This window comes from Amblyraja radiata, chromosome 2 (assembly GCF_010909765.2).
Source record: "Amblyraja radiata isolate CabotCenter1 chromosome 2, sAmbRad1.1.pri, whole genome shotgun sequence".
NCBI lineage: Eukaryota > Metazoa > Chordata > Chondrichthyes > Rajiformes > Rajidae > Amblyraja > Amblyraja radiata.
This window is the reverse complement of record NC_045957.1, coordinates 116,668,665-116,682,482: the sequence shown is the minus strand read 5'-3', so window position 1 is coordinate 116,682,482 and position 13,818 is coordinate 116,668,665. Positions and strand designations below refer to the sequence as shown.

The following is a 13,818-nucleotide window of genomic DNA, read 5'->3' as shown; positions in this document are numbered from 1 at the left end:
CCCACTCAGGTCATGGATGATGAAGCCATACCCTCACAGGCAGATGTCAAGGGAGCAGAGGATCTTCAACTACAGGCTGTCCAGGGCTAGGAGGGTCGTGGAAAACGCCTTCAGCATCCTCGCCAGCAGATTCAGATGTTTGCTGACTACCATGGAGCAGGAACCCAAGAATGTGGACACCATTGTCTACGCCGCATGTGTCCTCCACAACCTGATTTGTACCTGAAGAGCAGCAGCAGCAGCCATGGTGGAGGGTGACCGAGTGGACAACCAGACAGGCAACATCACACCAGGCTCATGGAGAACTGGAGGACAGGCTGCACCGATGGTGGGACTGGAGATATTGCCAGGAAACACCTCCAACAAGAGAGCCAAGGACCAGAGAGACCATCTCTGTACTTACTACAACACCAAACTAGGCAGTGTACAATGGCAGAACGACATGATCTGAAGACCAGCAGCAAACAGCCCACATCACAAACAGAAGTCCACCACTCCAGGAAGAGAGCCCACAACAGACCACAAGAAAATGAGCTTTTCAGGGACACCCACATCCTCCCAATGGAGTTTAATTGTCAATGCAGTACAATGCTTGTGTTTGTGTTTGTTTTATTCATCAAAATATATGAAATTAAAATATTTGAAAGTGATGCCATGAGACACTGAATTATAATATCTTCATACATCAATTTTCCGTCAAAATGTCAAGCATTTCCTTTATTGATATTGAAACAAACAAAAGTTTTAACAACAAGAAAAGGTTGATAAGAACATACAGTTGCATACAAAAATATTATAATCACATAAATTTTAAATTATCTATAATAAATCTATAAAGAATCATCAGCCCAAGGAGGTAGACAAAAACGCTGGAGAAACTCAGCGGGTGAGGCAGCATCTATGGGGTAGGTGATGTTTCTGGTCGAGACCGTTCGTTGAGTTTCAATAAACTTCAAACGTTAAACTTCAGACATAATACAAGTACAAAAACAATTACAAGACTTAACATCATTTATGGACACAATACACTGATGGGTGATCTGTGTCCATTAATCCTGTAAAACTCAAACTCAAGTCCCCACTTGCGTCCTGGGTCTCTGTTCTGGGGGTACCCCCTGGTGTCACTGGTGCAGGTCTTGGTGTGTCAAGTCTGTGAATGCAGCTGAGAGTGCAGAGAAGCTACTAGATCTTGCAGACTGCATTAGGCAGTGTATGTGGAAGTAGTGGCTACCTGCTGTGATGCTGTTGATGTAGGCTGCCGCTGCTGTTTTTGTGAGTACTGCTGCTGTGAGTGGGACTGGGTGACCTGCCCATCAGTGAGCACGACATCACTGGTGATGGCATCTGTGGAGGTCCCATCAGTGACTGTGGCTGCAACACAGAATCATATCAATATCAAGTAGAAGGCAAATAAATTAAAACTTTTCACAAGCTGTGTGTGACAAAGAATTTCAAGTCCAATTCACAAAAGGTATTATAAAATGAGGTCAAATATTAAAATCAAATTTCCCCAAGATTCCACAAAAATTACTTAAAATATTTACCGGCTGGGAGAAGTTATGGGCCACCGTCATGGCAGCCATGGTGTATTTGAACCACATGTTCTCTGGTATCTTGAGCAGCTCAGTCTTTAAGAATCCCTGGAAGATATCAACAGCCCTCTCATGTGGTGTCTGGGGCTGTGTCATGGCCTGTCTAGCCTCCCCGGCCTCTGTTGCCTGTTGCATGCGCTGCAACATAAATGAGTATGATACAGGTAAGTAAATTTGGGAAAAAAAGGATGGGTGGATGGGTGAGAAGGAAAATCGGCCAAAAATGTTCCCAAAAGTACTTACTGCCTTGATCAGCTCAGGGCGACTTGCCTCTCTCTCCTCTACCCCAGTTGCTGTTGGGGTGAAGCCTGCAGTGGTCCTGCTCGTCTTGTTGTGCTGCTGACTGGTGGAGGGGGTGGATCCAGAGGTTCCCTCAAGTGGATCAACCACCTCTTCACTGGACATAGTGGGGAGTGGCTTCTTCTTGTCAAACTGGAAGAAAATAAATGTGTTTTACAAACTTTCACGACCATGAGGACATGACAATCAAATTATCAATTTCACAATAACTATGTTATAATAATTACCTTCATGGTGCTCTGTCTCCTCTCCACTCGTACTCTTTGTGAATTGATGAAACCCCGTTTGTCGATGATACACTGCTGTCTCAGGGTAAGGGTTTTGCCACCAGACCCTGACTTGTTCCCACTCTGAGACAGCTTGCCATATTTTGTTCCCTTTTTTCTGGCTTTTGAACCACAGTCAGAGTTGGGCATCTGTAGAAAAAAAATAAATAAAGACCAGTGTGAATTGCCTGCCTGCAAGAGAATGGAAGAACTGCTGCTGGAAACTTGCAAGGTTTAACATTTAGTACATGTTACCACATATGAAAAAAATACAGAAAAAAACCCCCAAAAAATACTAAATGTATGGTCGTAGCTTGTCGCCGATATAGGCGTGGATGGACTTCATTCATCAGCATCTCGACTGGCTGTTGTAGCCTGACTTCTGTGGACTTGGGTTTTTCTAATGCCTGTCGCTACTTGACTTGTCTTGACACTGGTACCCGTTGCCAGTTGACATAGGTTGACGTAGGTAGTCACCAATGGAATTCACCATTCAGCACCGGCGACAGCCTACATCACCTGGCGACAACCAATAACAGCACCTACGTCAGGAGAAGTCAAGCTGCGCTCATTGGCGTGATACCCACTGTCGCCACATTGGTTCCCACAGAACCAAAGATTCTAGTAGACAGAACGGCTCTGCCAGACATGGGTGAGGTAAAGTTGTACATTTTGAAAATCCAGTGGCGACCAGAAAGGCTCTTTAGGCGACTGAGGAACACGAGGACCTCACCACTATAGGCGAAACCACAGACTCACGACCATACAGGTGGCACCCCAGCGACCATGTGGCGACAGCCTAGTCGCCTAAAAAATCGCATAAGAGGGACAGGCCCTTTAGCCTTCCGAGTCCACCTGGCCATTATTAAATGCAATGCCCATATGAGTGGTCACGACATAGTCTTCCAAAGGAATGCCCCAGCTGACATTACCGCCTGCATAGCAGCTTGCGAACATTGGTCCCCACAGAACCAAAGATTCTAGTAGACAGAACGGCTCTGCCAGACATGGGTGAGGTAGAATTAATGCAGGGGGCGCCTCTGCCACGCAAAATGATCTATGGAAACGAGAGGGCTGCGCCATTGACTCTTTGACGGGCCTCTGGCTCACTCCTCTCGGACATGTTTGTGTACCTGATGCTTTCCTGCCCGTTCTTTATGAATATACACTCCCTTACGCATGCTGGTAAGGAGTGAAGGGAATGTGGAATGTTGCTTACACTTTGGTGCTTTTATGAGTCTAAGAGGGGTGAGCAGCAGCAGCAGAGAGAGAGAGTCGAGTGGGATATAAGGGATGTGTAAATGTGTGTTTCTGGTCGAGACTGTTCTTCAGTATGTGTTGCATTGATGAACAAAGTTGATCGCATTTGGTTTATCAAGGTTTTAAGAGTTTGCATGATTTCCTCGAGGCGAGTGAGAATTTTATTGTTTTAAAGTGTGTGAATATCTGAGATTCTACATACTACATGAGGTGTGGACATTTGTGAGTGAATGTCACAGAAAAAAGGGTGTAGAGTGAGTTTAAAGATTGTTACTTGTTTGTGGAACCAGTTCTGGGCGAATGTTGTATTAATCCTATAATTCAGATGAAATAGGATGTAATCGAATGAGCTAGCTCTTTTAAGTGATAAATCTTTGTAGTCTCTTTAAGAAGTTGCAGGTGTATGAGGGTGGAGCCGCACAGTTATTTTCTTTCCCTTTGTTCCTTGGAAATGCGTTAGCTATCTATGTGGAAATTAACTGTTTATTCTCTGTCTTCTCAAGAAGATGCAAATATGCAGTTTGTTTTTGTCTTAAGTTGGTTTAGAGGAAGATGACTGAATTTTATTGCCTTCCCTCACAGTGGGAAACGTTGATGCCGATGTGTGGGGGTGTTCATGTTAAATTCTATCGTGCAGTGTGTTCTTTTTATTCGTGGCTGTATAGTAACTCAAATCTCACTGTACCAATTGGTGCATGTGACAATAAATGTAACTTGAACTTAGATTTGTTTTCTTCCTATTTCTTACCTTTTGAATTGAGTTCAAGAAGAGACCTGGATTCCTCACATAGAAACATAGAAACATAGAAATTAGGTGCAGGAGTAGGCCATTCGGCCCTTCGAGCCTGCACCACCATTCAATATGATCATGGCTGATCATCCAACTCAGTATCCCGTACCTGCCTTCTCTCCATACCCTCTGATCCCCTTAGCCACAAGGGCCACATCTAACTCCCTCTTAAATATAGCCAATGAACTGGCCTCGACTACCCTCTGTGGCAGGGAGTTCCAGAGATTCACCACTCTCTGTGTGAAAAAAGTTCTTCTCATCTCGGTTTTAAAGGATTTCCCCCTTATCCTAAGCTCACTGGCCACGTGGAATCCTGGTCAAAGTGTTAGATGAGATTGGAGATGCCTATATCTCAGAGAAAATGTGTTAATTTGAAATTGTGAATTTGGAGAGAGAGATTAGAAATTGGGAATAATTTTTGAATTGTATTTTTCCTTAATAATGATCTATTTTAAATGGGTTTGCCTTGTAAGTAGTTAAAGAGTGATCTCACATCTCCCACCACCGGCAGAGTTCTGAATTAGTGAAGGGAATGAATAGGACACTAAAGAGTTGACTGAGACGGGACAGGAATGGGTTAAGGTATTCCCAGCCATTCTGACAGTTCAGAACAACCTCAGCTAGAGCAGGTTAGTTTTGACCTACAGGCCCTCAGTGATGAATTGATCACGTACGCTCACCAATTAACCCGAACCTTGTCAGTCTTACTTTCACAGGTATTGGAAACGCAGAAACCACTTTCAGCTGACCATAATGGTGAATCCTTACCACCAGGAGACCACGTACTAATAAGACATTGGGATAGGAAGAAACTGGGAGAACGGTGGAAGGGCCCCTTCCAAGTGGCGGCGCTGGTAAACGGCTGCAGCTCGCCTGCAGTCCGTTTGTCTTTACTTTTTTATGTTGTTTTTTTTCGTTTTGTCTAGTTCATTTTTGTTTTTTAGGTTGTGTTTATGTGGGGTGGGGGGTTGAAACGGGGCTTGCTGTCTCTCTCTTTGGGGGAATACGACTTTTTTGTCATATTCCCCTTCTCTGCCTCCGTCTGCGCTGAGGCCTAATGGCGGAGCTGGCGACCTCGAGACTCCGGAGGCAGAGCCAGTCAGGACTTGCCCTGGGCTCGCTCCCGTGAGGGCGGCCCGGCTCGGGGCTGGAACGGCGCTCCCGTGACGACGGCCTGGCGAGGGGCTGGAACGGCGCTCCCGTCGGAGTGGCCCAGCTCGAGGGTGGAATGGCGCTCCCGTCGGAGCGGCCTAGCTCGAGGGAGGTACGGCGCTCCCGTCGGAGTGGCCCAGCCCGAGCGAGGGACGGCACTCACATGAGGGCGATCCGGCTCGGGGCTGGAACGGTGCTCCTGTGTCTGGGACGGCGTTCCGGCGGCTATGGCCTGAGTCCGGGGTTGAGCCGCGGGCCAGCGGCTGCGTCCGTTGGACTGGAGGGCGGCAGCTTCGACCACCCCGGGCCGCGGTGTTTGAGCCGGCCCGTTGCGGGGTTCGGTGAGCCGCGGGACTGTTTGTACCATCGCCCGGTGGGGTATCGCCTCAGCACAGAGGGAGAAGAGGAGGGAAGAGACTGCAGCCCTAAGATTTTTGCCTTCACCACAGTGAGGTGCTTGGAGGACTCACTGTGGTGGATGTTAATTTGTGTTTATTGTTGTTATTATTGTATGATTGTATGTATGACTGCAGGCACGAAATTTCGTTCAGACCGTAAGGTCTGAATGACAATAAAGGCATTCAATTCAATTCAATTCAAGTACTACTGATCACACCAACAGCAGTGGAGGTCGAAAATCTTCCTTGTTGGATACACCAAACTGATTGCAAAATAATTGGAAACTGGAATAAGGACAATTAAATAAAATAACTCTCCTCGGTGTCCTGGGAATGGCCCAGATGCTGGACTATATCTTTTTGTCTATGAGTTATGATAGACAATTAACAATAGGTGCAGGAGTAGGCCATTCGGCCCTTTGAGCCAGCACCGCCATTCAATGTGATCATGGCTGATCATCCCTAATCAGTACCCTGTTCGTGCCTTCTCCCCATATCCCCTGACTCCGCTATCTTTAAGAGCCCTATCTAGCTCTCTTGAAAGTATCCAGAGAGCAGGTCTCCACCGCCAGAGGGCAGAGAATTCCACAGACTCACAACTCTCTGTGAGAAAAAAGTGTTTCCTCATCTCTGTTCTAAATGGCTTATTCCTTATTCTTAAACTGTGGCCCCTGGTTCTGGACTCCACCAATGATCGCCATTCCATTTAATAAAACTCGAGGACTAACCTATATAAAACAATTTTAAAGGATGGTACACTCCCCCCTGTTGGAAAATAGATGAGAACAGAATTTGGAGAATTCCCTGACTGAGACTAGCAAGCAATCCCCGTATGCCAGTTAATGCCACTTGTCATTGTAAAAACCCAGGGAAAGGAGTATATTTGGGAAACAGCTCTTGCACCACAATCTCTTCTCTGAGACCACCATGACCAGTAAATGGAACACACTTGGTATGTGGGCTATGGGCATACCCTTGGCTGCCAGGGATGCCACCAGGAAACAACAGCCTTTGCGATAGGATGATGGGGGAGAATGGCAACTGGAAAGGATGCTGCTATCTGGCATATGTCATTCTCCACATGCGTAACATGAAACAACTAATCGAGTTATCCCTTCCCTTGCTATCCACACTATGGCTTTACAAAATTGTATGGCATTAGACTTTATCTTGGCAGAAAAAGGAGGCACAGGTGCTATAATAAAATGAGAAAATTGCACCTATATCCCCGATGAAACTTCTAATATCGCCGACCTTGCTACCTATATTTCCCAAGAAAACAAAAAGATCCCTAAGGTTGACAGTGATATGCATGGATACAATGAAGGAAGTGGGTGCTGGTGGCCGCTCAGTTGGTTTGGTGGACTCCGAGGTACTGTGTTACATTATGGCTCAATCTTTTTGTTAATCATTGCTCGGATTTTTATTGTTAGATGCTTGCCACCATTGTGTACCTACCGACGAGAGTGAATGTTATCATGTTATGATAAAAGGAGGGAATGAAAGAGCTAAAGTTAAAGTAGGTAACAAAATGGACTCTACTTTTAGTTTAGAAATATACAAAATGGTGCCTTGCCCTTTCCTCTCAATACTCAGTAAGATTGAAGTATACAAAATGCATGCCTTGTCCTATGATCTAAATACTCAGCAAAATGTACAGAACACTGGGTGCCTTGCCCTTCACTGAATATTCAGCCAGATTGAAATGTACAGATGCTGAGTCAACAAGGTAAAAAAAGACTGTTTGAATCTGCAGAGATAAGGAATAGCTCCTTCGAGCAAAACAATATATAGACATAACCTTTCCTCTATCGGAAGAAACTACCGATCTTTAATATTACCATATATGGACAAGGCAGGAGGCTGTACAATGCTCTGTAAGATAAAGAATTGCTGAATTGCTGACTATTGGGGTATAAGTACATCTGATTGAACATTACATCTGTGTGTGGAACACGAGGAACTCTGTTTATGTGTTTACATACTTAGAGTTGTCTCCCTTACCCGCCTGCACGAAATAAAGACGATACTGCTTTATTACTAACTTAATTGTGTTGTTATCTGTTTGAAGCGAATCGGACTTTAACAATGTCTGAAGAAAAGGGAGAATGTTAATCAAATGCTGCAAAAATGCAAAAAGGAATTTATTTTTCAATTTTGTGCTAGGGCAAAATTCAACTACTCACAATGAATATAAAAATGTCATAAAACTCCTTTGAGAATATTAAAACCCGAATATAATTAAAACGGATTTCCGCCTTTGGAGGAAAAAAAAGGTCGTTATACAAAACAAATCACTGCACAATTACAGAAAGTGCTTTAAAAAAACTATTTTGTTACTATTTACAAGTAATTACATCACTGACAAACTGCACGCAAAATAAATGGTCAACACAACATATCAGGTTCATGGATAAGCAACCTATCATTCTGAATATACGACCACCAGAACAAACTAGGACAAACAATCTATGCTGAGTAACAGCAAAACAGTGGGTATTTTTAAGCGGTACCAAGGTACAGTACAATGAAAAGCTTTTGTTGCGTGCTAACCAGCCAGCAGAAAGACAATACATGATTACAATCGGGCCATCCACAGTGTACTGATACATGATAAGGGAATTCTATGATATAGATTGGTGTGATTATAATGGATGAATGATGAATGATCACATGTGACAAGTCACAGTGATATTCTTTGTTTTACACACCCAAGGTATGCAAAGAGTCACCACATAAAGGGCGCCGACTAAGTTACAAAGTATTCCGTTTTCCCCAAACCATTTTAAACACATTCCATTTGTGGTCCCCCTTAGTTCCCACACCTTAATTATATTCTCTCTTGATTATATTCAGGTTTTACATAGAAAAATAATCATAGGAATGGCACAGCGGGTCAGGCAGCATTTCTGGAGAGAAGCAATGGGCGACGTTTTGGGTCGAGACTTCTTCAGACTGAGAGTCAGCGGAGGGGGAAAACGAGAGATGTGGAAGGGTAAGGTGTGAAAATGAGGGATAAGCAGGGACAATGCTCAAGGAAAATGTAGAATAGATTATTGTTACCTAAGGGAAGGCGACATCAAGGCATACAAAGTAATATTTAATCAGGAGAACTAGGATGGGGGAGGGGTGGAGAGAGAGGAAAAGCAAGGGATACTTGAAGTTAGAGAAGTCAATATTCATATCACTGGGCTGTAGGCTGCCCAAGCGAAATATGAAGTGTTACTGGTGTCAGGGGTTATGGTGAGAAAGACAGGAGAACGGGGTTAGGAGGGAGAGATCAGCCATGATTGAATGGCAGAGTAGACTTGATGGGTCGAATGCCCTGATCCAGCTCCTATCAATTATGACCTTATGACCTAGTCGTCAACAAGTAATAGGACAGTTTAACAAGCTTATACTATCAGTCACGTATTGGAGACACGTGTACACAAATATTTATGAACCCCACAGAGTGTACATTTAGTAATCAGTGCAGAAACTAAATTTAATTATTTGGCCAATAGCATCACCGCTACTTGTATTTTTATACGGCTTTTTTTTCCTATTTCATCGGCCAAATGGTCTATTGGAGCACAGGAGGATGAGGGAGGGGAGGTGTATGAAAAAAAAAATCATGAGATTTTTGCCCAGAGTTGTGAATCTGTGGAATTCTGCCTTATGAAATCTCTTAAAGGTAGCGGAGTCAAGGGATATGGGGAGAAGGCAGGAACGGGACACTGATGATCAGCCATGATCACATTGAAAGGCGGTGCTGACTCGAAGGGCCGAATGGCCTACTCCTGCATCTATTGTCTATTGATTGTGGAAGATCAGCCATGATCAATCATTGTGAATGGCGGTGCTGGCTCGAAGGGTCAAATGACCTACTCCTGCACCTATTGTCTACGTCAATCGTGGACGAGAGGACATAGGTTTAGGATTAAGTGGGGAAAAATGTAATAGGAATTTGAGGGGTAATTATTTCCACACAAAGGGTGTATCGAACAAGCTGCCAGAGGAGGTAGTCGAGGCAGGGACTATCCCAACGTTTATGAAAGTTTAAGAAACGGTTAGAAACAGTTGAGCGGTCGGTACATAGATAGGACATGTTTGGAGGGATATGGACCAAACGCAGGCGGGTGGTCCATAGCTAGTAGTGTAGCTGGGACATGTTGGCGGGTGTGGGCAAGTTGGGCCGAAGGGCCTGTTTTCACGCTGTATCTCTCTATGACTCCATGAACGACAATGTTTACAAGACTTATGGACACTAAGTGCTGGAGTAACTCAGCGGGTCAGGCAGTATCTGTAGAGAACGTAGATAAGCGACGTTTCAGATCGGGACCTCCTGGTTACCTCAATGGCTAAAAGCACTCACTTTGCCAGGTTCATCAAAAGTAGCATAAATCTTTTCAAACTTATTTTTCAAACAAGTACATTTGCAAAGCACAAATTTTTACCTTCTGTACAGAGATTTTAGTTTGTGGTTCCGGGAGATTGTCAAGATTTGCAGATTCTCAACAAACGTCATCAAAAGGTTGTGGCAGACGGTGAGTCATCACAACAATCTCCAGTCGAGTCCGGCGTGCCACAGGGAACGGTGTTGGGGCCCTCGCTGTTCTTGATCTACGTTAACGATCTGCCTGACAACCTGTCTTCCAAAGTGAGACTCTATGCAGCCGACTGTATTGTGTATCGAGAAATCAAATCTGCTGAAGATGCCAAGGTTCTTCAAAATGACATAAACCATCTTTGGCAAATGGGTTTCAATCACACCAAATGCTTTACCATGAGAGTTGCTCATAAAGCCAAGCCGATCATGAACGGGTACAAGATGGGAGACAGCCTGCTTAAAGAAGTTGATCACCACCCATACCTGGGAGTTGAACTCACATCTGGCCTAGCCTGGAACAGACACATAATCCAGATTGCCACAAAAGCAAACAGAACTTTGGGCCTTCTCCAGAGAAACTTATCCGGTTGTGACAAACCAACTAAGGAGGTAGCGTACAAAGCACTTGTCTGCCCACTGTTGGAAAATTGCCAGACAATATGGGACCCTCACCAGAAAAATAACATTGACACCCTTGACAAGGTTCAGAGGCGTGCAGCCTGGTTTGTCTATAACGACTACTCAGGACAGTCAAGTGTTTCCGATATGTTAAATCACCTTGGCTGGGAGTCGCTGGAGTCCAGACGCACCAAAGCCCGCTTTTGTGCTGTCTACAAGGAGACTCATAGCATCATCCCCAGTAACATATCTCACCTCATTCAATCCAATACCCAGAAATCTACAAGATCAGGTCACTTTATTCACACTAGAATTAGAGCAAACAAATATAGCTATCTAGTCACTATATCCATGCACTATCCTTCCCGACACCACCACATGTGCACCAACCTTGTCACACTTCAAGTCACAGCTCAACAACTTGGACATGGATCATCTCACCAAACTTGTCCACAAAAAAATCTAAATAACCCTTTTGTAACCAGTGCCCATGCGAGCGTTACCTGCACGAGATAGCCCAGTTGTTGGAAGTTGTGCAGTAGCAAGCAGAAGCAGAAGATTGTAAACTGTGGGGTTGGGATTAATGCAGTTACAGCACCATATTTACAGCACAATATTTTAGTTTGTGTCCCAGATGGCTGTCGGAAGGGAGAGTGTACGTTGGCGCGGTTTAGCTGCCGCTGCTCTCTCTTCACATTGTGTTTTTGATTTTTTGTCTTTGGATCGAATTCTGTCTTTAATTTGTGTGTTGGTGATGTCTTTATTATTTATTTTACTCCGATTATATGTTTTTTTACTCTTGTTAATTTCTGTAAGGTGTCCTTGAGACTTTTGAAAGGCGCCCACAAATAAATTTAAAAAAGAATTTAAAAAAAATTATTATTATTATTCACCCCAGAAAGAAAATGAAACAAAGCCCAAGCATTCAAAGCTGAGTGTGTACATTTTGATTTGGATGTGTGCCATGGGTTATAGGGAGAAGGCAGAAGAGTGGGGGTGAGAGTGGAGATGGATCAGCCATGATTGAATGGCGGAGTACACGTGATAGGCCAAATGGCCTAATTCTGCTCCTGTCACTTATGAACTTATAACTGGGGTCATGGGGAGAAAGCAGGAGAGTGAGGTTGAGAGGTGGAGATGGATCAGCCATGATTGAATAGCGGAGTACAATTGATGGGCCAAATGGCCCAATTCTGCTCCGAGAACTTATGAACAAATGGTTCTCTTAGAAAACATTCAGAACTGTTTAGTTACTTAAATCAAGGTATTATGATGTAGGGTGCTATCAGGCAACTGAATCACCCTGCCACAACCAGAGAGCAGTCCTGTACTACTATCCACCTCATTGGTGACCCTCGGAATATATATGACTTTACTGCCTTTACCTTGCACTAAACGTTATTCCCTTATCATATATCTGTACATTGTGAATGGCTCGTTTGAAATCATGTATTGCCTTTCCGCTGACTGGACAGCACACAACAAAAGCTTTTCATTGTACATCAGTGCATGTGACAATAAACTAAACTGAAACGGAGTTGAAAGGGGGAGGAAGTTAATGATATCGCAATGAATGAATATATATGACGTGTATAAAACATGTATCAAACATGAACATGTATAAAGTCATGAGAGGAATAGATCAGGTAGACGCAGTCTCTTGCCCAGAGTAGGGGAATCGAGGACCAAAGGATTTACTTTCAGGGAGAAGGGGAAAAGATTTAATAGGAATCAGAGGGGTAACTTTTTCTTATAAAGGGTGGTTGAACGAGCGGCCGGAGGAGGTAGTTGAGGAAGATACTATAGCAACGTTTAAGGAAGAATTAGACAGGTGCATGGATGGGACAGGTTTAGAGGGATATATGGGCCAAATGCAGGCAGGTGGGACTAGTGTAGACGGGACATGTTGGCCTGTGTGGGCAAGATGGGCCGAAGGGTCTGTTTCCACGCTGGATGACTCGATGACACTACATGCCGTTTCTTGGTTCACCTTCTGAACAAAAAAAATATGAAAGAGTTCTATGGAAGGAAAGATCATGAAAAATTGGAAAATAAACTGAAGGGGTTAAAAAGAGGCAAGTGCGTTTTATTGAAAAAAAATCCAGCATTCTTTCCTCCCATGATTTACAAAACAATGTAAAGGCTGCTGTTGCAATGAATCCCAACATTTCTCACCAATAACTTCGCAGTCCAGCTGAATCAGAGAAGGCGATCTTAGTTTTTATTTTTTAGCTTAGAGATAAAGCGTGGAAACCGGCCCTTCGGCCCAACTAGTCCGTGCCAACCAGTGATCCCCCACACTAATGCTATCCTCCACACACTTGGGACAATTTACATTTATACCAAGCTAATTAACCTACAAACCTGTACGTATTTGGACTGTGGGAGGAAACTGGAGGACCTGGAGAAAACCCACGCAGGTCACGGGGAGAACGTACAAACAGGCACCCATAGTCAGGATCGACCCCGGGTCTCTGGCGCTGTAAGGCAGCAACTCTACCGCTGCACCACCGTGCCATATAATTCAATTTTCCAGGAACATTTTCTTGCAATAATTGGTGGAGTATTTAAATATTACATCCTCTTCAATGAAATGTTGGGAAAGCTCCAATCAGCTGGCTGTAATAAATAATAACTCACCGATTGGTAATGGACAGTTCAGACCAAAACACACCAGCAGAAAATTAACAAAATCCTGCAGTTTGGAAACAGCACTTAAAAGTTAGATTTGAGATTTTGTCCCATTTCAGGCATACAATCTGATATAGATTCTTGATTAGCACAGGTGACAGGGGTTGTGGGGAGAAGGCAGGAGAATTGGGTTAGGAGGGAGAGATAGATCAACTATGATTCAATAGTGGAATAGACTTGATGGGCCGAATGGCCTAATACTACTCCTATTCCTTATGACAATTGAAAAGCATGTTTGAACATTACCTCAATAACAAGTTAGCTAGTAATTTTGAAATGTTGTGTGCAATTTTATAACCAGAGTACATTCAATGGTTATTTAGTAGTATTAGTGTTTAATAGAATTGATAATAGTGTTTAGTTTAGAGATACAGCGCGG

General features: G+C 43.9%; 1 protein-coding gene across 1 annotated transcript; it reads right to left on the bottom strand.

The window, feature by feature from the left end:
* Nucleotides 1–1,487: 1,487 nt before the first annotated feature.
* Nucleotides 1,488–4,197, bottom strand: LOC116967469. The gene is made up of 4 exons (XM_033014064.1): nucleotides 4,167–4,197; nucleotides 2,120–2,308; nucleotides 1,836–2,024; nucleotides 1,488–1,730 (listed from the first exon to the last, which is right to left on the bottom strand). Exons 2-4 carry the CDS (start codon nucleotides 2,306–2,308, stop codon nucleotides 1,488–1,490), a joined length of 621 nt encoding a protein of 206 aa, XP_032869955.1. The 5' UTR covers nucleotides 4,167–4,197.
* Nucleotides 4,198–13,818: the final 9,621 nt, after the last annotated feature.

Excerpts from the sequence above, each read along its gene's own strand:
- LOC116967469 (XM_033014064.1), bottom strand. The coding sequence starts at position 2,308 with ATGCCCAACTCTGACTGTGGTTCAAAAGCCAGAAAAAAGGGAACAAAA. Across the intron at positions 2,025-2,119 it reads GGAGACAGAGCACCATGAAG|TTTGACAAGAAGAAGCCACT; the intron begins GTAATTATTATA and ends ATTTTCTTCCAG. Across the intron at positions 1,731-1,835 it reads GCCCTGAGCTGATCAAGGCA|CGCATGCAACAGGCAACAGA; the intron begins GTAAGTACTTTT and ends TTTATGTTGCAG.